This window comes from Bufo gargarizans, chromosome 4, assembly GCF_014858855.1.
Source record: "Bufo gargarizans isolate SCDJY-AF-19 chromosome 4, ASM1485885v1, whole genome shotgun sequence".
NCBI lineage: Eukaryota > Metazoa > Chordata > Amphibia > Anura > Bufonidae > Bufo > Bufo gargarizans.
In genome coordinates this window covers 209,810,506-209,832,308 of record NC_058083.1, presented here as the reverse complement: position 1 = coordinate 209,832,308, position 21,803 = coordinate 209,810,506, and the positions used below count along the sequence as shown (strand labels likewise).

General features: G+C 44.9%; 1 protein-coding gene across 1 annotated transcript in view; it reads left to right on the top strand.

Annotated features, from left to right (window-relative positions):
• The window catches only part of LOC122934993 (probable cation-transporting ATPase 13A5), a 249,603-nt gene that overhangs the window by 123,895 nt on the left and 103,905 nt on the right, over window positions 1-21,803 (top strand). The window contains exons 20-22 of the mRNA XM_044290686.1: window positions 85-210; window positions 13,001-13,080; window positions 19,710-19,752. Coding sequence (XP_044146621.1) covers window positions 85-210; window positions 13,001-13,080; window positions 19,710-19,752 — 249 coding nt within the window. The remainder of the gene's footprint in view (window positions 1-84; window positions 211-13,000; window positions 13,081-19,709; window positions 19,753-21,803) is intronic.

Below are 21,803 nucleotides of genomic sequence, written 5' to 3'. Positions count from 1 at the left end.
CAAAATCAGTTTGACAGGTCAGGGCCCAAATGTGTAAATCATCATTCCATATTCACAATACACATTTTCTCTTTTTTCCCTCTGGAGTCACAATGTAATGTTGGGGAAAGATTGATTAATCTCCCCACTACCTTGGGGAATCTTCACTTTGCAATGAATGGAAAGTCCTATCAAGTTTTAACTCAACATTTTTCCAATTTGCTGCCAAAGGTAAGTGAAGAATTATAATCTTGTCTCAACATTTACTTGTATTTTGTACCGTATGCCTATGGATAAAAGGTACACTTTTCAGCTCCTTAGGCAGAGCTATTTCCTATTTTTCCATTCAATGCAAATTTTTATGGAAAAATAGAGAAAATAACAGCAGTCCAAGTGTTTCAATGTTATGCAAATTAAGGAATTTTTCAAAGGTCATGAACACACGACTGTAAAAACAGTACCCTAACTTAAGTCAAAGGGTAAAACAGAGTGATACTTAATTGTCTAGTGCTAACCGGCATAAACATAATTAAAGTTTTATACATTGGAGCAGGGTTAGCACTCTAGCTCTTAACTCAAAGTTCTTAACTCATCGTGTTATCTTGAGACAAAAGCCATTGAAAAGCAATTGAAGGTGTTTAACCCCTTCATGACTGCAACACGTTTATATACGTGGTATTTGCACATGCCCCGTGCAGCTATCACGTCTATAAACGTCAAACCAGCTCTTTAATCCAAGCGTTGCTAAAATTTTAAGAATTGCTTCTAAACTTCTAAGCCTTCTAACGTCCTGAAAAAATTAAATGAAATTTCCAAAATGATGCCAACATAAATTAGACATATGGGGAATGTTAAGTAATAAATATTTTATTAGGTATCACTTTCTGTTTTAGAAGCAGAGAAATAGAAATTTGGAAAATTTATAATTTTTCAAAATTTTTGGTACATTTTGGATTTTTTCATAAATATAGGTGAAATATATTTACTCAAATATATGACTATCATGAAGTACAATGTGTCATGAGAAAACAATTTCAGAATGGCTTAGATAAGTACAAGTGTTCCAAAGCTATTACCACATAAAGTGACGCATGTCAGATTTGTACATTTTGACCTGGACACTAGGGTTAATTAGATTAGATAACACAACTCCGAAATCTCAGAAAACAGGAGTGTTAACTCTACTCCATCCGTAGTTGAATAAACTAAATCTAAATAAAAAGAAAATGTAATGCATTTTAACAGCAAAGTCATAAAAAGGATGGGGCGACCATGATACAGTCTTGTAGTAATTTAAGAGTAAGCATCTGGAGAGGACCACAGAGATTTGTCAGTTTTCCGAAACATCGGCCATGGCAGCCATATTTGCTGGAACTTAAAATAGTTGTGGTTAGAAAAGGCCATAAGTTGGTCTATTCTGAGTATCCACTGGGAGATAGAGGGACATAATGTAGACCTTCAGAGGGGTGGGATCAGTATTTTGTGCCTGCAACTAAGAAAGAAATCAGTGTGTTAAAGGCATTGTGTGGCGCTAGTATATTGATGACTTGTCATCAGAATAGGTCAACAATATCAGATCGGTGGGATTCTGTCTCCTGGCACCCCCGCCTATCAGCTGTTTGAAGAGGCTGTGGCACTAGTACATGCGATGTGACCTCCAAATTATTTAACTGCATGCTAACTTGTAGCAGCAATACAGTGCAATTACTGTACAACTGATTGTCCTATTCAGGTAAATCAAATGAGCAGTTGAAGTTACATTGCAGTTACATTGTATCGCTACTGTGATCTACTGTTGAGGTCATGCAGTTAAATAGAGGATGCAGAGTTTGTACAAGCATCATGACTAGGGATGAGCGAACTCGAACTGTATAGTTCGGGTTCGTACCGAATTTTGGGGTGTCCGTGACACGGACCCGAACCCGGACATTTTCGTAAAAGTCCGGGTTCGGGTTCGGTGTTCGTCGCTTTCTTCGCGCTTTTGTGACGCTTTCTTGGCGCTTTTTGAAAGGCTGCAAAGCAGCCAATCAACAAGCGTCATACTACTTGCCCCAAGAGGCCATCACAGCCATGCCTACTATTGGCATGGCTGTGATTGGCCAGAGCACCATGTGACCCAGCCTCTATTTAAGCTGGAGTCACATAGCGCCGCCCGTCACTCTGCTCTGATTAGCGTAGGGAGAGGTTGCGGCTGCGACAGTAGGGCGAGATTAGGCAGATTAACTCCTCCAAAGGACTTGATTAACTGATCGATCTGCAGCTGTGGATCATTGAGCTGCTGATCCTCAATTGCTCACTGTTTTTAGGCTGCACAGACCGTTTGTCAGTCACATTTTTCTGGGGTGATCGGCGGCCATTTTGTGTCTTGTGGTGCGCCAGCACAAGCTGCGACCAAGTGCATTTAACCCTCAATGGTGTGGTTGTTTTTTGGCTAAAGCCTACATCAGGGTGAAGCTGTCACACCAAGTGCATTTAACCAGCAATAGTCTGTTCATTTTTTGGCCATATACAAAATCAGGGGCAAGCTGCGCCTGTCACCAAGTGCATTTAACCCTCAATGGTGTGGTTGTTTTTTGGCTAAAGCCTACATCAGGGTGAAGCTGTCACACCAAGTGCATTTAACCAGCAATAGTCTGTTCATTTTTTGGCCATATACTAAATCAGGGGCAAGCTGCGCCTGTCACCAAGTGCATTTAACCCTCAATGGTGTGGTTGTTTTTTGGCTAAAGCCTACATCAGGGTGAAGCTGTCACACCAAGTGCATTTAACCAGCAATAGTCTGTTTATTTTTTGGCCATATCCCAGTCTAATTCTGTCACTAAATCCATACCGGTCACCCAGCGCCTAAATACTAGGCCTCAAATTTATATCCAGCTAAATCTGTCCCTAGTGCTGTAGCTGGGCGAGTTATTTAGTGTCCGTTCAAGCACATTTCTTGTTCTGGGTTGAAATACAATTCCCAATTTAGCAATTTCATAATTTAGTGGTTTCTGCTATATCAGAGCTATTTGAAATCTATCCCTAAAAGGGTATATAATATTCAAGGTGCACATAGGGTCATTCAGAATAACTTCACACACCCGCTACTGTGCATTTCCAAATCTAATTCTGTCACTAAACCCATACCTGTCACCCAGCGCCTAAATACTAGGCCTCAAATTTATATCCCGCTAAATCTCTCGTTACCGCTGTCCTGTTGTGGCTGGGAAAGTTATTTAGTGTCCGTCAAAGCACATTTTTTGTTCTGGGTTGAAATACAATTCCCAATTTAGCAATTTCATAATTTAGTGGTTTCTGCTATATCAGAGCTATTTGAAATCTATCCCTAAAAGGGTATATAATATTCAAGGTGCACATTGGGTCATTCAGAATAACTTCACACACACCCGCTACTGTGTATTTCCAAGTCTAATTCTGGCACTAAACCCATACCTGTCACCCAGCGCCTAAATACTAGGCCTCAAATTTATATCCCGCTAAATCTGTCCTTAGTGCTGTAGCTGGGCGAGTTATTTAGTGTCCGTTCAAGCACATTTCTTGTTCTGGGTTGAAATACAATTCCCAATTTAGCAATTTCATAATTTAGTGGTTTCTGCTATATCAGAGCTATTTGAAATCTATCCCTAAAAGGGTATATAATATTCAAGGTGCACATAGGGTCATTCAGAATAACTTCACACACACGCTTCTGTGCATTTCCAAGTCTAATTCTGTCACTAAATCCATACCGGTCACCCAGCGCCTAAATACTAGGCCTCAAATTTATATCCAGCTAAATCTGTCCCTAGTGCTGTAGCTGGGCGAGTTATTTAGTGTCCGTTCAAGCACATTTCTTGTTCTGGGTTGAAATACAATTCCCAATTTAGCAATTTCATAATTTAGTGGTTTCTGCTATATCAGAGCTATTTGAAATCTATCCCTAAAAGGGTATATAATATTCAAGGTGCACATAGGGTCATTCAGAATAACTTCACACACACGCTTCTGTGCATTTCCAAGTCTAATTCTGTCACTAAATCCATACCGGTCACCCAGCGCCTAAATACTAGGCCTCAAATTTATATCCAGCTAAATCTGTCCCTAGTGCTGTAGCTGGGCGAGTTATTTAGTGTCCGTTCAAGCACATTTCTTGTTCTGGGTTGAAATACAATTCCCAATTTAGCAATTTCATAATTTAGTGGTTTCTGCTATATCAGAGCTATTTGAAATCTATCCCTAAAAGGGTATATAATATTCAAGGTGCACATAGGGTCATTCAGAATAACTTCACACACCCGCTACTGTGCATTTCCAAATCTAATTCTGTCACTAAACCCATACCTGTCACCCAGCGCCTAAATACTAGGCCTCAAATTTATATCCCGCTAAATCTCTCGTTACCGCTGTCCTGTTGTGGCTGGGAAAGTTATTTAGTGTCCGTCAAAGCACATTTTTTGTTCTGGGTTGAAATACAATTCCCAATTTAGCAATTTCATAATTTAGTGGTTTCTGCTATATTTCAGAGCTATTTGAAATCTATCCCTAAAAGGGTAGATCATATTGAAGGTGCACATAGGGTCATTCAGAATAACTTCACACACACGCTTCTGTGCATTTCCAAGTCTAATTCTGTCACTAAATCCATACCGGTCACCCAGCGCCTAAATACTAGGCCTCAAATTTATATCCCGCTGAATTTGAATACAATACATTGGGCCAAATAATATATTTGTTGTTGTGGTGAACCATAACAATGAGAAAAACATCTAGTAAGGGACGCGGACGTGGACATGGTCGTGGTGGTGTTAGTGGACCCTCTGGTGCTGGGAGAGGACGTGGCCGTTCTGCCACATCCACACGTCCTAGTGTACCAACTACCTCAGGTCCCAGTAGCCGCCAGAATTTACAGCGATATATGGTGGGGCCCAATGCCGTTCTAAGGATGGTAAGGCCTGAGCAGGTACAGGCATTAGTCAATTGGGTGGCCGACAGTGGATCCAGCACGTTCACATTATCTCCCACCCAGTCTTCTGCAGAAAGCGCACAGATGGCGCCTGAAAACCAACCCCATCAGTCTGTCACATCACCCCCATGCATACCAGGGAAACTGTCTCAGCCTCAAGTTATGCAGCAGTCTCTTATGCTGTTTGAAGACTCCGCTGGCAGGGTTTCCCAAGGGCATCCACCTAGCCCTTCCCCAGCGGTGAAAGACATAGAATGCACTGACGCACAACCACTTATGTTTCCTGATGATGAGGACATGGGAATACCACCTCAGCATGTCTCTGATGATGACGAAACACAGGTGCCAACTGCTGCGTCTTTCTGCAGTGTGCAGACTGAACAGGAGGTCAGGGATCAAGACTGGGTGGAAGACGATGCAGGGGACGATGAGGTCCTAGACCCCACATGGAATGAAGGTCGTGCCACTGACTTTCACAGTTCGGAGGAAGAGGCAGTGGTGAGACCGAGCCAACAGCGTAGCAAAAGAGGGAGCAGTGGGCAAAAGCAGAACACCCGCCGCCAAGAGACTCCGCCTGCTACTGACCGCCGCCATCTGGGACCGAGCACCCCAAAGGCAGCTTCAAGGAGTTCCCTGGCATGGCACTTCTTCAAACAATGTGCTGACGACAAGACCCGAGTGGTTTGCACGCTGTGCCATCAGAGCCTGAAGCGAGGCATTAACGTTCTGAACCTGAGCACAACCTGCATGACCAGGCACCTGCATGCAAAGCATGAACTGCAGTGGAGTAAACACCTTAAAACCAAGGAAGTCACTCAGGCTCCCCCTGCTACCTCTTCTGCTGCTGCCGCCTCGGCCTATTCTGCTGCTGCCGCCTCGGCCTCTTCCTCCGCCTCTGGAGGAACGTTGGCACCTGCCGCCCAGCAAACAGGGGATGTACCACCAACACCACCACCACCACCTCCGTCACCAAGCGTCTCAACCATGTCACACGCCAGCGTTCAGCTCTCCATCTCACAAACATTTGATAGAAAGCGTAAATTCCCACCTAGCCACCCTCGATCCCTGGCCCTGAATGCCAGCATTTCTAAACTACTGGCCTATGAAATGCTGTCATTTAGGCTGGTGGACACAGACAGCTTCAAACAGCTCATGTCGCTTGCTGTCCCACAGTATGTTGTTCCCAGCCGGCACTACTTCTCCAAGAGAGCCGTGCCTTCCCTGCACAACCAAGTATCCGATAAAATCAAGTGTGCACTGCGCAACGCCATCTGTGGCAAGGTCCACCTAACCACAGATACGTGGACCAGTAAGCACGGCCAGGGACGCTATATCTCCCTAACTGCACACTGGGTAAATGTAGTGGCAGCTGGGCCCCAGGCGGAGAGCTGTTTGGCGCACGTCCTTCCGCCGCCAAGGATCGCAGGGCAACATTCTTTGCCTCCTGTTGCCACCTCCTCCTTCTCGGCTTCCTCCTCCTCTTCTTCCACCTGCTCATCCAGTCAGCCACACACCTTCACCACCAACTTCAGCACAGCCCGGGGTAAACGTCAGCAGGCCATTCTGAAACTCATATGTTTGGGGGACAGGCCCCACACCGCACAGGAGTTGTGGCGGGGTATAGAACAACAGACCGACGAGTGGTTGCTGCCGGTGAGCCTCAAGCCCGGCCTGGTGGTGTGTGATAATGGGCGAAATCTCGTTGCAGCTCTGGGACTAGCCAATTTGACGCACATCCCTTGCTTGGCGCATGTGCTGAATTTGGTGGTGCAGAAGTTCATTCACAACTACCCCGACATGTCAGAGCTGCTGCATAAAGTGCGGGCCGTCTGTTCGCGCTTCCGGCGTTCACATCCTGCTGCTGCTCGCCTGTCTGCGCTACAGCGTAACTTCGGCCTTCCCGCTCACCGCCTCATATGCGACGTGCCCACCAGGTGGAACTCCACCTTGCACATGCTGGACAGACTGTGCGAGCAGCAGCAGGCCATAGTGGAGTTTCAGCTGCAGCACGCACGGGTCAGTCGCACTACAGAACAGCACCACTTCACCACCAATGACTGGGCCTCCATGCGAGACCTGTGTGCCCTGTTGCGCTGTTTCGAGTACTCCACCAACATGGCCAGTGGCGATGACACCGTTATCAGCGTTACAATACCACTTCTATGTCTCCTTGAGAAAACACTTAGGGCGATGATGGAAGAGGAGGTGGCCCAGGAGGAGGAGGAGGAGGAGGAAGAGGGGTCATTTTTAGCACTTTCAGGCCAGTCTCTTCGAAGTGACTCAGAGGGAGGTTTTTGGCAACAGCAGAGGCCAGGTACAAATGTGGCCAGCCAGGGCCCACTACTGGAGGACGAGGAGGACGAGGATGAGGAGGAGGTGGAGGAGGATGAGGATGAAGCATGGTCACAGCGGGGTGGCACCCAACGCAGCTCGGGCCCATCACTGGTGCGTGGCTGGGGGGAAAGGCAGGACGATGACGATACGCCTCCCACAGAGGACAGCTTGTCCTTATCCCTGGGCAGCCTGGCACACATGAGCGACTACATGCTGCAGTGCCTGCGCAACGACAGCAGAGTTGCCCACATTTTAACCTGTGCGGACTACTGGGTTGCCACCCTGCTGGATCCACGCTACAAAGACAATGTGCCCACCTTACTTCCTGCACTGGAGCGTGATAGGAAGATGCGCGAGTACAAGCGCACGTTGGTAGACGCGCTACTGAGAGCATTCCCAAATGTCACAGGGGAACAAGTGGAAGCCCAAGGCCAAGGCAGAGGAGGAGCAAGAGGTCGCCAAGGCAGCTGTGTCACGGCCAGCTCCTCTGAGGGCAGGGTTAGCATGGCAGAGATGTGGAAAAGTTTTGTCAACACGCCACAGCTAACTGCACCACCACCTGATACGCAACGTGTTAGCAGGAGGCAACATTTCACTAACATGGTGGAACAGTACGTGTGCACACCCCTCCACGTACTGACTGATGGTTCGGCCCCATTCAACTTCTGGGTCTCTAAATTGTCCACGTGGCCAGAGCTAGCCTTTTATGCCTTGGAGGTGCTGGCCTGCCCGGCAGCCAGCGTTTTGTCTGAACGTGTATTCAGCACGGCAGGGGGCGTCATTACAGACAAACGCAGCCGCCTGTCTACAGCCAATGTGGACAAGCTGACGTTCATAAAAATGAACCAGGCATGGATCCCACAGGACCTGTCCGTCCCTTGTCCAGATTAGACATTAACTACCTCCCCATAACCATATATTATTGGACTCCAGGGCACTTCCTCATTCAATCCTATTTTTATTTTCATTTTACCATTATATTGCGATGCTACCCAAAGTTGAATGAACCTCTCCTCTGCCTGTGTGCTAGGCCTAAATATATGCCAATGGACTGTTGCAGTGGTGGCTGACATGAAGCCTGATTCTCTGCTATGACATGCAGACTAATTCTCTGCTGACATGAAGCCAGATTGTCTGTTACGGGACCTCCCTCCTCTGCCTGGGTGCTGGGCCTAAATTTATGACAATGGACTGTTGCAGTGGTGGCTGACGTGAAGCCTCATTCTCTGCTATGACATGCAGACTGATTCTCTGCTGACATGAAGCCAGATTGTCTGTTACGGGACCTCTCTCCTCTGCCTGTGTGCTAGGCCTAAATATATGCCAATGGACTGTTGCAGTGGTGGCTGACGTGAAGCCTGATTCTCTGCTATGACATGCAGACTGATTCTCTGCTGACATGAAGCCAGATCCTCTGTTACGGGACCTCTCTCCTCTGCCTGTGTGTGTGCTGGGCCTAAATATATGCCAATGGACTGTTGCAGTGGTGGCTGACGTGAAGCCTCATTCTCTGCTATGACATGCAGACTAATTCTCTGCTGACATGAAGACAGATTCTCTGTTACGGGACCTCCCTCCTCTGCCTGGGTGCTGGGCCTAAATATATGCCAATAAACTGTTGCAGTGGTGGGTGACGTGAAGCCTCATTCTCTGCTATGACATGCAGACTAATTCTCTGCTGACATGAAGCCAGATTGTCTGTTACGGGACCTCTCTCCTCTGCCTGTGTGTGTGCTGGGCCTAAATATATGCCAATGGACTGTTGCAGTGGTGGCTGACGTGAAGCCTCATTCTCTGCTATGACATGCAGACTAATTCTCTGCTGACATGAAGACAGATTCTCTGTTACGGGACCTCCCTCCTCTGCCTGGGTGCTGGGCCTAAATATATGCCAATGGACTGTTGCAGTGGTGGGTGACGTGAAGCCTGATTCTCTGCTATGACATGCAGACTAATTCTCTGCTGACATGAAGACAGATTCTCTGTTACGGGACCTCTCTCCTCTGCCTGTGTGTGTGCTGGGCCTAAATATATGCCAATGGACTGTTGCAGTGGTGGCTGACGTGAAGCCTCATTCTCTGCTATGACATGCAGACTAATTCTCTGCTGACATGAAGACAGATTCTCTGTTACGGGACCTCCCTCCTCTGCCTGGGTGCTGGGCCTAAATATATGCCAATGGACTGTTGCAGTGGTGGCTGACGTGAAGCCTCATTCTCTGCTATGACATGCAGACTGATTCTCTGCTGACATGAAGCCAGATCGTCTGTTACGGGACCTCTCTGCTCTGCCTGTGTGCTAGGCCTAAATATATGCCAATGGACTGTTGCAGTGGTGGGTGACGTGAAGCCTCATTCTCTGCTATGACATGCAGACTGATTCTCTGCTGTCATGAAGCCAGATTGTCTGTTACGGGACCTCTCTGCTCTGCCTGTGTGCTAGGCCTAAATATATGCCAATGGACTGTTGCAGTGGTGGGTGACGTGAAGCCTCATTCTCTGCTATGACATGCAGACTAATTCTCTGCTGACATGAAGACAGATTCTCTGTTACGGGACCTCCCTCCTCTGCCTGGGTGCTGGGCCTAAATATATGCCAATGGACTGTTGCAGTGGTGGGTGACGTGAAGCCTCATTCTCTGCTATGACATGCAGACTAATTCTCTGCTGACATGAAGCCAGATTGTCTGTTACGGGACCTCTCTCCTCTGCCTGTGTGTGTGCTGGGCCTAAATATATGCCAATGGACTGTTGCAGTGGTGGGTGACGTGAAGCCTGATTCTCTGCTATGACATGCAGACTAATTCTCTGCTGACATGAAGACAGATTCTCTGTTACGGGACCTCCCTCCTCTGCCTGGGTGCTGGGCCTAAATATATGCCAATGGACTGTTGCAGTGGTGGGTGACGTGAAGCCTGATTCTCTGCTATGACATGCAGACTAATTCTCTGCTGACATGAAGACAGATTCTCTGTTACGGGACCTCTCTCCTCTGCCTGTGTGTGTGCTGGGCCTAAATATATGCCAATGGACTGTTGCAGTGGTGGCTGACGTGAAGCCTCATTCTCTGCTATGACATGCAGACTAATTCTCTGCTGACATGAAGACAGATTCTCTGTTACGGGACCTCCCTCCTCTGCCTGGGTGCTGGGCCTAAATATATGCCAATGGACTGTTGCAGTGGTGGCTGACGTGAAGCCTCATTCTCTGCTATGACATGCAGACTGATTCTCTGCTGACATGAAGCCAGATCGTCTGTTACGGGACCTCTCTGCTCTGCCTGTGTGCTAGGCCTAAATATATGCCAATGGACTGTTGCAGTGGTGGGTGACGTGAAGCCTCATTCTCTGCTATGACATGCAGACTGATTCTCTGCTGTCATGAAGCCAGATTGTCTGTTACGGGACCTCTCTGCTCTGCCTGTGTGCTAGGCCTAAATATATGCCAATGGACTGTTGCAGTGGTGGGTGACGTGAAGCCTCATTCTCTGCTATGACATGCAGACTGATTCTCTGCTGTCATGAAGCCAGATTGTCTGTTACGGGACCTCTCTGCTCTGCCTGTGTGCTAGGCCTAAATATATGCCAATGGACTGTTGCAGTGGTGGGTGACGTGAAGCCTCATTCTCTGCTATGACATGCAGACTGATTCTCTGCTGACATGAAGCCAGATTGTCTGTTACGGGACCTCTCTCCTCTGCCTGTGTGCTAGGCCTAAATATATGCCAATGGACTGTTGCAGTGGTGGCTGACGTGAAGCCTCATTCTCTGCTATGACATGCAGACTAATTCTCTGCTGACATGAAGCCAGATTGTCTGTTACGGGACCTCTCTCCTCTGCCTGGGTGCTGGGCCTAAATTTATGACAATGGACTGTTGCAGTGGTGGCTGACGTGAAGCCTGATTCTCTGCTATGACATGCAGACTGATTCTCTGCTGACATGAAGCCAGATCCTCTGTTACGGGACCTCTCTCCTCTGCCTGTGTGTGTGCTGGGCCTAAATATATGCCAATGGACTGTTGCAGTGGTGGCTGACGTGAAGCCTCATTCTCTGCTATGACATGCAGACTGATTCTCTGCTGACATGAAGCCAGATTCTCTGTTACGGGACCTCTCTCCTCTGCCTGTGTGTGTGCTGGGCCTAAATATATGCCAATGGACTGTTGCAGTGGTGGCTGACGTGAAGCCTCATTCTCTGCTATGACATGCAGACTAATTCTCTGCTGACATGAAGACAGATTCTCTGTTACGGGACCTCCCTCCTCTGCCTGGGTGCTGGGCCTAAATATATGCCAATGGACTGTTGCAGTGGTGGCTGACGTGAAGCCTCATTCTCTGCTATGACATGCAGACTAATTCTCTGCTGACATGAAGACAGATTCTCTGTTACGGGACCTCTCTCCTCTGCCTGGGTGCCGGGGCCTAAATATCTGAGAATGGACTGTTCCAGTGGTGGGTGACGGGAAGCCAGATTCTCTGCTATGGAACCTCTCTCCAATTGATTTTGGTTAATTTTTATTTATTTAATTTTTAATTTAATTCATTTCCCTATCCACATTTGTTTGCAGGGGATTTACCTACATGTTGCTGCCTTTTGCAGCCCTCTAGCTCTTTCCTGGGCTGTTTTACAGCCTTTTTAGTGCCGAAAAGTTCGGGTCCCCATTGACTTCAATGGGGTTCGGGTTCGGGACGAAGTTCGGATCGGGTTCGGATCCCGAACCCGAACATTTCCGGGATGTTCGGCCGAACTTCTCGAACCCGAACATCCAGGTGTTCGCTCAACTCTAATCATGACCTCTTTAAACAGCTGCAGTTTTGGGAGTCAGAATCCATCCGATCTGATATTGAAAACCTATCCTGAGCATAAGTGATCAATATAATAGAGCTGCACATTCAAGGTATGTACCAGAGAATTCAAGGGGGAGATTAAAAAGAATATTAGTCAAAGGAATTTGGGATATGAATCAGCAGTTTTTATCAAAGCTTGGATCCGCTCCCAAATGGGCTTAATCTTTACACAAGACCACCAATAGTGCACAATGGCACAGATGCTCCAGTATTGTGTTTTGATGGGTAATACAACTGTTTCATAAAACAGACAGCAATTTATTTATCTGTATTACCTTTTCCTAGTGAGACCTCACCAGGCAGAACATGATTATGCCTGGTCCTCACTACTAGTGCTAGCCTATGCCAGCATTTACCTCAATCAGTCTTAAAATGTTCTCCCCGGACCCAGCAACACTGCATGGCATATAATCACTTCGGTCAATACTGCCACCCCTACTGTTCCCCACCAACAACCGGGGGCTTCTCATCACCTGGAAGATGCCTCAACAGTGCCATCCACCTCACAAATAGAGAAACACTGTAGTATATTCATAAGTGAGCATTATTTTAATACTACTTTGAGAAATATTGATTTATTTCTGAATTAATAATTAATATTTTTTTTTTATACTTAGAACATTTGGATCCACTGCATAGTAAAATACAATATTTTTGTTAAATTGATATTGTGTAATATTCCATTAGTACTGTATAGTGTCTGAAGATATGACATCTATTTATTTGTAATAATGAACATTATATTATAATGTAAGATTTAACAAATTATTCAAGTCATATTAACCAGAAAACTTATTGGCAAAGCAGATTCTTGTGTAATCATTCTAACCCATATTTACCTCTGTAGTTAATTTACATTACACACTTTAAATTTATTATAGTTTATTTATTTTTAAAGATCCTATTAAATGGAACTATTTTTGCAAGAATGACTCCAAAGCAAAAATCGAGTCTTATTGAAGAGCTGCAAAAATTAGAGTAAGTTGGAAACAAATGAATTCTCTCTTTCTAAAAGCCTGCATGTCATGTGTCCTTTTAATTAAAATAGATGTGTGGTAAGGGGTCTATTAGACGGAGCAATTATCACATGAAATCTCACATAATCCTTTGATTTTCAGAAATTATAGTCACATATAATAGTGTGTAATATTGTCCATTGATCAGTAGATCTACAAAAAATCATTTGTTTTCCGTGGATCAGACAAATCTACCTGACTGAAAGATTGTCACTACTCACAACTAAATCGCTTCATCTGATCAGAAGTCTGACACTCATTAGCAGTGTATATGCTCTACAGGCGAATGTGCAATGATCGTGGTAACGAGCAAACAGCACAAAAGTAATGATCATTGAATGCTGTTTGTTAAAGGCAATCTGTCATGTAATTTTCACCAATATAAGTAATGGGTGTATTAGACAGCCCAATTTAACAGGCAATTGTCGGGAAAGGATTGTTCCTTCCTGGCAAATGCCTGCTCGCTAGCAGAGGAGGCCTCTGCTATTACTATATTTTTTGCCCCATAAGACGCATTTTTTTCACCTGCGTCTTATGGGGTGAATACTTATGAGCGCTTCCATTATGGAAGGGCTCATTAGTACCGGAGGCCCAGCAAGCAGTGAAAATTCTGTACTCACCGCTTCCTTGTTCTCGGCTGTCGGCTGTGCAGTGGCTGCGCACAGCCTGAGGGCGCTCTGTGACACAGAGGTCACAGAGCGCCCTCACACAGTGCACGCTGGTTCATAGCACAGCCGACAGCAGGAGGAAGAAGAGCGTGGGCGGTGAGGAGTGGTGGCGTCCAGGAGCAGGAGAGGTAAGTGGTTTATTTATTTTATTAAATATGAGGGAATAGGGTGTGATCTGAGACAATCGGGGCTGCTGGGGGCTAATATGACATGCACTGGGGACTGCTGGGGGCCAATATGAGAGGCAATGGGGGCTACTGAGGGCTGATATGAGGCAATAGGGGCTGGTAAGGGCCAATATGAGAGTCAGTGGAGGCTGCTGGGGACTGATATGAGGTCTGATTGGGGTCTGAAGTCTGGTTTGGGGTCTGAGCTGAGGTCTGATTGTGGGTCTGATCTGAGGTCTTCTTGGGGTCTTATTAACATTGGGGGTCTGATTGGGGCTGTTAGCTGAGGTCTGATTTGAGGTCTAATAAAAAAATATTTTTTAATTATTATCCTCCTCTAAAACCTAGGTGCATCTTATGGGCCAGTGTGTCTTACAGGGCGAAACATACGGTACATACAGCGATCTCCTCCTCAGTATAGGAAAGATTGATTGTTATGTCACCGCTCTTCCCTATACTGAATCATTGTTTGCCGGCAGCAGATTAGACACCACAATCCACCGCCTGCAAACAATTATTTTTAAACCTGTCGAAAGATTTGGATTGACCGATGAATGGGTGTTTGTTCATTCATCTGCCAATCGGCGGCATATTAGACTGCCAGATGATCACTAACGAGTGTTCGTAGTAATCGACAGCTGTAATACACCCTTAACAGCATTGCCCCACAGAAGATTGCAAAAGCATTCCAAACATATATGGGGAGGGCTGCTTTAGCTATTTATATCTCAGGAAAGATAATGGCTAGAGATAAAGGCCTGGTCTTGTTTGAAAGCTGGCATTCCAAGCAATACCAGAATCACAGCATTATATCCATTACATTGGAAGATATAACAGTTAGAAATTGGGATGGCAGAGAATGCAGTTGAAAGTGAAAGTAAAAACAAGTTTCACTTATTGCACTCCTGACTCAATATCTGTAGATGCTACCAATCCCAGTATATGAGCAGTTAAAATCAGCCCACCCCCTCTTAAGTCTGGTTTGCTGTGGGCACTTGGAACAGCAAACCTTGCCCAGTCAGGCACTTGGGAGCTGTTTTCCAGAAGAATAAAAGCAATTTTTCTGGACATGGAATAAAGACACAAAGTACACACAGGTATGTTAGGAAAGCATTTGCAATCTTCTGTGGAGCAATGCTGTTATACAGTATAGGTGAAAATGATGGGATGGAAAAAATGATTTCATGTCTAATAGGATCCTAATATATATATATATATATATATATATATACACACACTCACCTAAAGAATTATTAGGAACACCTGTTCTATTTCTCATTAATGCAATTATTTAGTCATCCAATTGCTTCAATGCATGTAGGGTTGTGGCCCTGGTCAAGACAATCTCCTAAACTCCTAACTGAATGTCAGAAAGGGAAAGAAAGGTGGGCTACAACAGCAGAAGACCCCACCGGGTACCACTCATCTCCACTACAAATAGGAAAAAGAGGCTACAATTTGCACGAGCTCACCAAAATTGGACTGTTGAAGACTGGAAAAATGTTGCCTGGTCTGATGAGTCTCGATTTCTGTTGAGACATTCAAATGGTAGAGTCCGAATTTGGCGTAAACAGAATGAGAACATGTATCCATCATGCCTTGTTACCACTGTGCAGGCTGGTGGTGGTGGTGTAATGGTGTGGGGGATGTTTTCTGGGCACACTTTAGGTCCCTTAGTGCCAATTGGCCATCGTTTAAATGCCACAGGCTACCTGAGCATTGTTTCTGACCATGTCCATTCCTTCATGACCACCATGTACCCATCCTCTGATGGCTACTTCCAGCATGTCACCATGTCACAAAGCTCAAATCATTTCAAATTGGTTTCTTGAACATGACAATGAGTTCACTGTTCTAAAATGGCCCCCACAGTCACCAGATCTCAACCCAATAGAGCATCTTTGGGATGTGGTGGAATGGGAGCTTCGTGCCCTGGATGTGCATCCCTCAAATCTGCATCAACTGCAAGATGCTATCCTATCAATATGGGCCAACATTTCTAAAGAATGCTATCAGCACCTTGTTGAATCAATGCCACGTAGAATTAAGGCAGTTCTGAAGGCAAAATGGGGTTCCAACACCGTATTAGTATGGGGTTCCTAATAATTCTTTAGGTGAGTGTATATACTAGCAGAAGGACCCGGCTTTGCACGGGTATATTTCATCTATTTCATTTTATGTTTCCATGTGTCGTAAAAAGATATCAACAGTTTCCCCCATAACAGTGACCTCTACAGTGCCCGCCCTTTTAACAGTGATCTCGACAGTGCCCACCCCTTTAACAGTGACCTCCACAGTGGCCACCCCTTTAACATTGACCTTCACAATGGCCGCCCCTTTAACCTTGACCTCCACAGTGGCCGCCCATTTAACATTGACCTCCACAGTGTCTGTCCCTTTAACAGTGACCTCCACAGTGCCCACCCCTTTAACAATGACCGCATCTTTAACAGTGACCTCCACAGTGCCTGCCCATTTAACAGTGACCTCCACAGTGCCTGCCCTTTTAACAGTGACCTCCACAGTTCCCATCCCTTTTACATTGACCAACCCCTTTAACAGTGACCTTCATAGTGGCTGCCACTTGAACAGTGACTTCCACAGTGCCCGCCCCTTTAACAGTGACCTCCACAGTGCTCACCCCTTTAACATTGAACATCCCTTTAACAGTGACCTTCATAGTGGATGCCCCTTTAACAGTGACCTCCACAATGTCCACCCCTTTAACAGTGAACTCCACAGTGCCCGTCCCTTTAACAGTGACCGCCCCTTTAACAGTGACCTCTACAGTGTCCGCCACTTTAATAGTGACATCCACAGTGCTCACTCTTTTAACAGTGATCTCCACGGTGCCCACTTCTTTAACAGTGATCTAAACAGTGGCAGACAGAAACTCATTTTTATATATATTTACATTTAAGAATTCATCTAAGCCCTTTTTAAAACTGTCCATTACTCCTGCTGTGACCAAGTCCTGAGATAGACTATTCTACAGATTCACAGTTCTTACAGTAAGGAATCCTTGACACCTTTGGAGACTGAACTTTTTTCTCCAGACAGAGGCAGCGCCCCTTATCTTTTGAGGGGATTTTACATGGAACAGCATTTTGCCATATTTTTTATATATATTTTATAGGCTAATCATGTCTCCACTAATACATCTCTTCTCAATTGTAATTCTATTATTCGTTCGTTATAACAAACACCCTCCATACATCTTATCGGTTTAGTTGTTCTCCTCTGTACTTTTTTCCAGCTCTAGGGCATCCTTTCTTTTCACTGGTGCCCAGAACTAAATTGCATATTCCAGATGAGGCAGCACCAAAGCTTTGTAAAGTGATAACATTACATCCCTGTCCTGTGAGTCCATGCCTTGCTTAATACATGACAATGTCCTGCTAGCCTTAGAAACAGCTGATACAAGTCAGCTTGTATTTTATGGACATCTTCCATAGACTGCACAGTACTAAATAGCTTGGTGTCATCTGCAAAAATTAATCCCACCCTCGATATAATTAATAACTAAATTAAATAATAGCACTGAACATTGGGGTACACCACTTATAACCTGGGACAATTCAGAATAGGAGTCATTGAACATAACTTTCTGAACACGGCCCTTTAGGCAGTTTGAAATCCAATTACAAACTATACTTTCTAAGACCTTATTTTACTTACTAAACGTCTATGAGGGACAGTATCAAATCCAAGAACACTACATACACAGCCACCCCTCTGTCTAGGCTACTACTCACTTCCTCATAAAAACAAACTGTCACAATGTGGTTCACTGTGACAGTTGTGGCCGCATAGGCTGGCTGCATACCCTCTCTCGTACTGGCTGCAGGCCGAAACCTGTGTATGCTGGTTGCTTGGGGCTGCCTGCGATGTCTTGTGTGAACTATGCCTGTGAATGTGTGTACTTCCTCTGTCTGCATCTCTGTACAGTTTTTGTCACTGTTGCAGTGCAGGCTGGCTGCAGGCTCTCTCACATACTGTCTGCAGGCTGACACCGTGTATGCTGGTTGATTGGGACTGCATGCTGGTTGCAGTGCTGTGTGTAAACTGTGGCCTGTGTTTGTGGCTTCCGTTTCTGCATCTATGTGGCTCCTGTGACAGGTGCTGTGCAGGGTGGCTGCATGTGCTTTGTGTACTGGCTGTGGGTGTTCCCATGTATGCTGGTTCTGCGATGCGTACTGGCTGTGGCCTTGTTTGTGAACAGGGTCTGAGTGTGGATGCATTTCTGTTTGTGTCCCCGTGACATGGGTTGTTTGTGTTCTGGCGTACTGGCTGCGGTGACTCTGTGTATGCTGGTTGCCCGAGGCAACGTCTTGTTCTGAAACCTGTGTGTTCTCTTCTCTGTTCATGTAGGCTGCCCTCCCTGTTTGGTTTTGGTGGGGTTAACAGTCCCTGGTCTGTTCCTGGGTGTGGCTTATCAGGTGTCCTCGTTATGCAGCTATTGCTATCTGTGAGCTGTGGGCTTGTGGTCAGTCTATCCTGTGCCTTGCTGGGTGTAGCCCCTTGCTGCTCACCAAGGGGGTTTTGCTATCTGCCGTTGTTGTAGTGTCACCTGGTAATGTGTTGTTGTTGCCTTGTCTGATGTTTTGTACCTGTTCTGTGTTATTGTTGTTATCCTTGTCCATGCCGTGCCTGCTCTTCTGTAACTGTTCTTTGTCTGGATTCACTCTGTTCCATGTCTAGCCTAGCAATGATCCAACTGCATCTGATAGCCTGGCAGTGCTAAACTGCTTCTGATCTAGTCTGTTCCTTCTTTGTCCTGCAGTGCCTTACTGCTTCTCTTCCTGTGTTTGTCCTGCCTTCATGAGAGGGTCCCCTGGTTCTCTGGAGGGAAGATCTCTAGTCTGTGTGCAGCTCTGCCTGTGACTGCCATGCTTCCAATCCACTTAGGGTGCTCCTATGCTGGTTCCCATTTGTCTTGTTGTCTGTTCCATGTCCTGTGTTTGTATGGGTTCCAGTTCTGTTTGTTCCACTGGTGCTTGCACCTGCGTGGTTCCTTGCAGGTAGGGGCCAGGTGTACCGGGACCTTCCTGGAGGTGTTACCAGTGAGCCCTCAGCCCAGTTCATCCTCACCACCATGGGCTCTGTGAAGAACGGGGCTCACTGGCTCTCCGCCCTCTGGGTTTTGCCTCTGGTCTGTCGGTGCAATTGGTTCTGTGGTAGTGCTACCACTATTATCTAACCTGCATATGTTACTATAATTTTCTTTTATTACACATGTAATAAAGTACTTAGTTGGTTCCTGGTCTGAATCTTGCCTGTGACCTGTTTCCAAGACGTCCCGGAGGTCTGCTTGGGCCTCCGGAATGTGACACAAGCCAGGTTAGTCTGTCCTTGGTAAACCCATGTTGGTTATTACTTATGATATTATTTACAGTCACATACTCCTGTATATAGTCCCTTAAGAGTCATTCAAACATTTTCCCCACAACAGAAGTTAAGCTTACTGATCTCTAATCACCTGCGGAGGACCTAGAACCTTTTTAAAATATGGGCACCACATTTGCCTTACGCCAGTCACTTGGCACTGTATCAGTCCCTAGAGAGCTTTTTTTTATGAATTAACAAAATGAATAAAATACAAAGTGAATGAACAAAAGAGAAACCTAAATAATATATAAATATATAAGTATGTATATGCATGTATAATTTATATAAATATATATATATATTTATTTTTATTTTTTATTTTGTTACTGTAGACAAATATGTATTACACCTAAACCTTTTTGTTTCAGCTACTTTGTTGGTATGTGTGGAGATGGAGCCAATGACTGTGGGGTAAGTACATGCTAACATGATAAAACACAGATTGATTTATTGTGATATATTACCATTGACTGACATCCTTCCGTTGTCAGTGTGTGGCTATGAATATGAATATACAAATAGTTGTCAATCACTGCTTGAAAGCCCAGAATAAGCAAGAATTTAAATGAAAGAGATAAAAGTTATTCAACAAAACTATATAATAGTCTGCTCAGTACCTCCTGCTTTATAACATGCCACTTGCAGATTCATTTTCATTTTCATAATGACAAGTTCCTTCTAAAACTAAATAAAAAAAAAAATGTTCAGGAAAGGATTAGCAACAGTATGTCAAACACAGATACAGTACATGGAAAGGATTTTATTTTAGGCTAAGTATATTATCCCTACTGGCACACAGAGCTTACTAAAGGCAGTTTGAGGTCTTCTAGACACAATTTTTTCTCTCTTGTCTTTCTACCTTTTTATTTAATTTTTTGAGAGATTTTGTTCTCCCCTACTGCTTTAAGCTCTTTAACATAATTTAAGCAATAGCAAATAATGTCAGAGTGACACTGACATATATAGCTATGGTTGACTGTGTTAAAAAATATTCCAAAAATTGTTCCTTATGGGGGGCAGATGGTGTTTAAACAAAACATTCTGTTTTCAGAAAAAAATATCTTGTCCTTAACAAGCTTTCTAAAAATGATGCCTTAATGGGAGGAGATGCTTGCCTGTGTATATACATAAGGTAGTTTCAGAAGAAGCAGTCAATTTTTCTGACAAGCATCCAAAAATGATGCCTTAACAGAAGCTGATTCCTGCCTGTTTATACACACACAAGTGTAAATGTCAGAGTGTTCTGTCTTCATACACGTTCACACAGTGTGCAGTCTGGCATTCAGCATAAACCATTCTTCCAAATAAGAGGAATGTTCTTTGTAGTCTAACTTGTTTATTGGTAAAACTATAAAAGTATGAAGTAAAGATAGCATGTATTATAACATTTGTATTAACACTGAAGCCTATGGTAAAATTGTTGTCTGTACATAAGATCACATGTCTAGCTAACAATACTAACACCTCTCTGAGTAACAATTACAACTAGCTGAACAGCTCTGCATAACACAATATCCCTGAAACAAAGGTAGATTTATCATCAGATATGCTTTTACAAGGATGGTGAAGTTTAAGGAGATATGCAAAATGACAGTTCTGCTGATGTGTCCTGAAGACTGGAGGCTTCTCTTTCCCAGGATGTTTTTCACTCCCACAATGCAGTGCACCACCCACAATGCAGTAGTCGTTGCAACAGAAAAACAAAGTGTAATACAACTTAACCATCTCTAGATGGTGCTATAACCACACTAGCCACTTGAGAAATGCCATGACTCTGGCATAATGAATCCTGCTGGGCAGAACATAGAGTTAACAGTGTCTTGTTCTGAAGAAGCCTGAAAAAAATTATCCCTTTTATTTGGGAATAGCAGCAGTACTGTGTGGACGTGGAAAGAGTAAGGTATGTAAGGGTAATAGTTATATGTGGGAGCAACAATAGCAGCAGAAGCACAGGATGGCACAAACAAGGCAGTAGATAAGTGTGCTGCTGTGTAGGGGTATTAGTAGTGGGAGTATCAACTGTGGTGGCGGCAGTCATATAGTATAGAACATAAATGTAGACAGGCATATAGCAACAGTGGCATGACAGGTCCAGAAAAAATAGCCACCATCAGCAATTGCATAACAATGCATCAGCCTCAGCGAGAGGTGAGTGAAAATACTCATTGTTCTACTCCTCATTCATTTTGACAAAAAAAACTAGGCCAGTTCCGACCACTGTTTAAATCTGCCTCTCCAGAAGTCTATGGTCAGGAAACACTGTATGTGCCCTAGAAAGGTCACAGTCCAAATAGGAATGAACCTGGTTGTTCATTGCAGAATATCTCAGTTTGCTTATTTGTGTCAGCCTGGTCCAGTACCTTAAAAAACTGCTCCACCATGTCCATGAGACTAAACTGGCTGCTGGGGCTTTATTATTTGTGGTAGCAGACACAGCAGGAAAGGGGGTGGCCTGGTGGGAA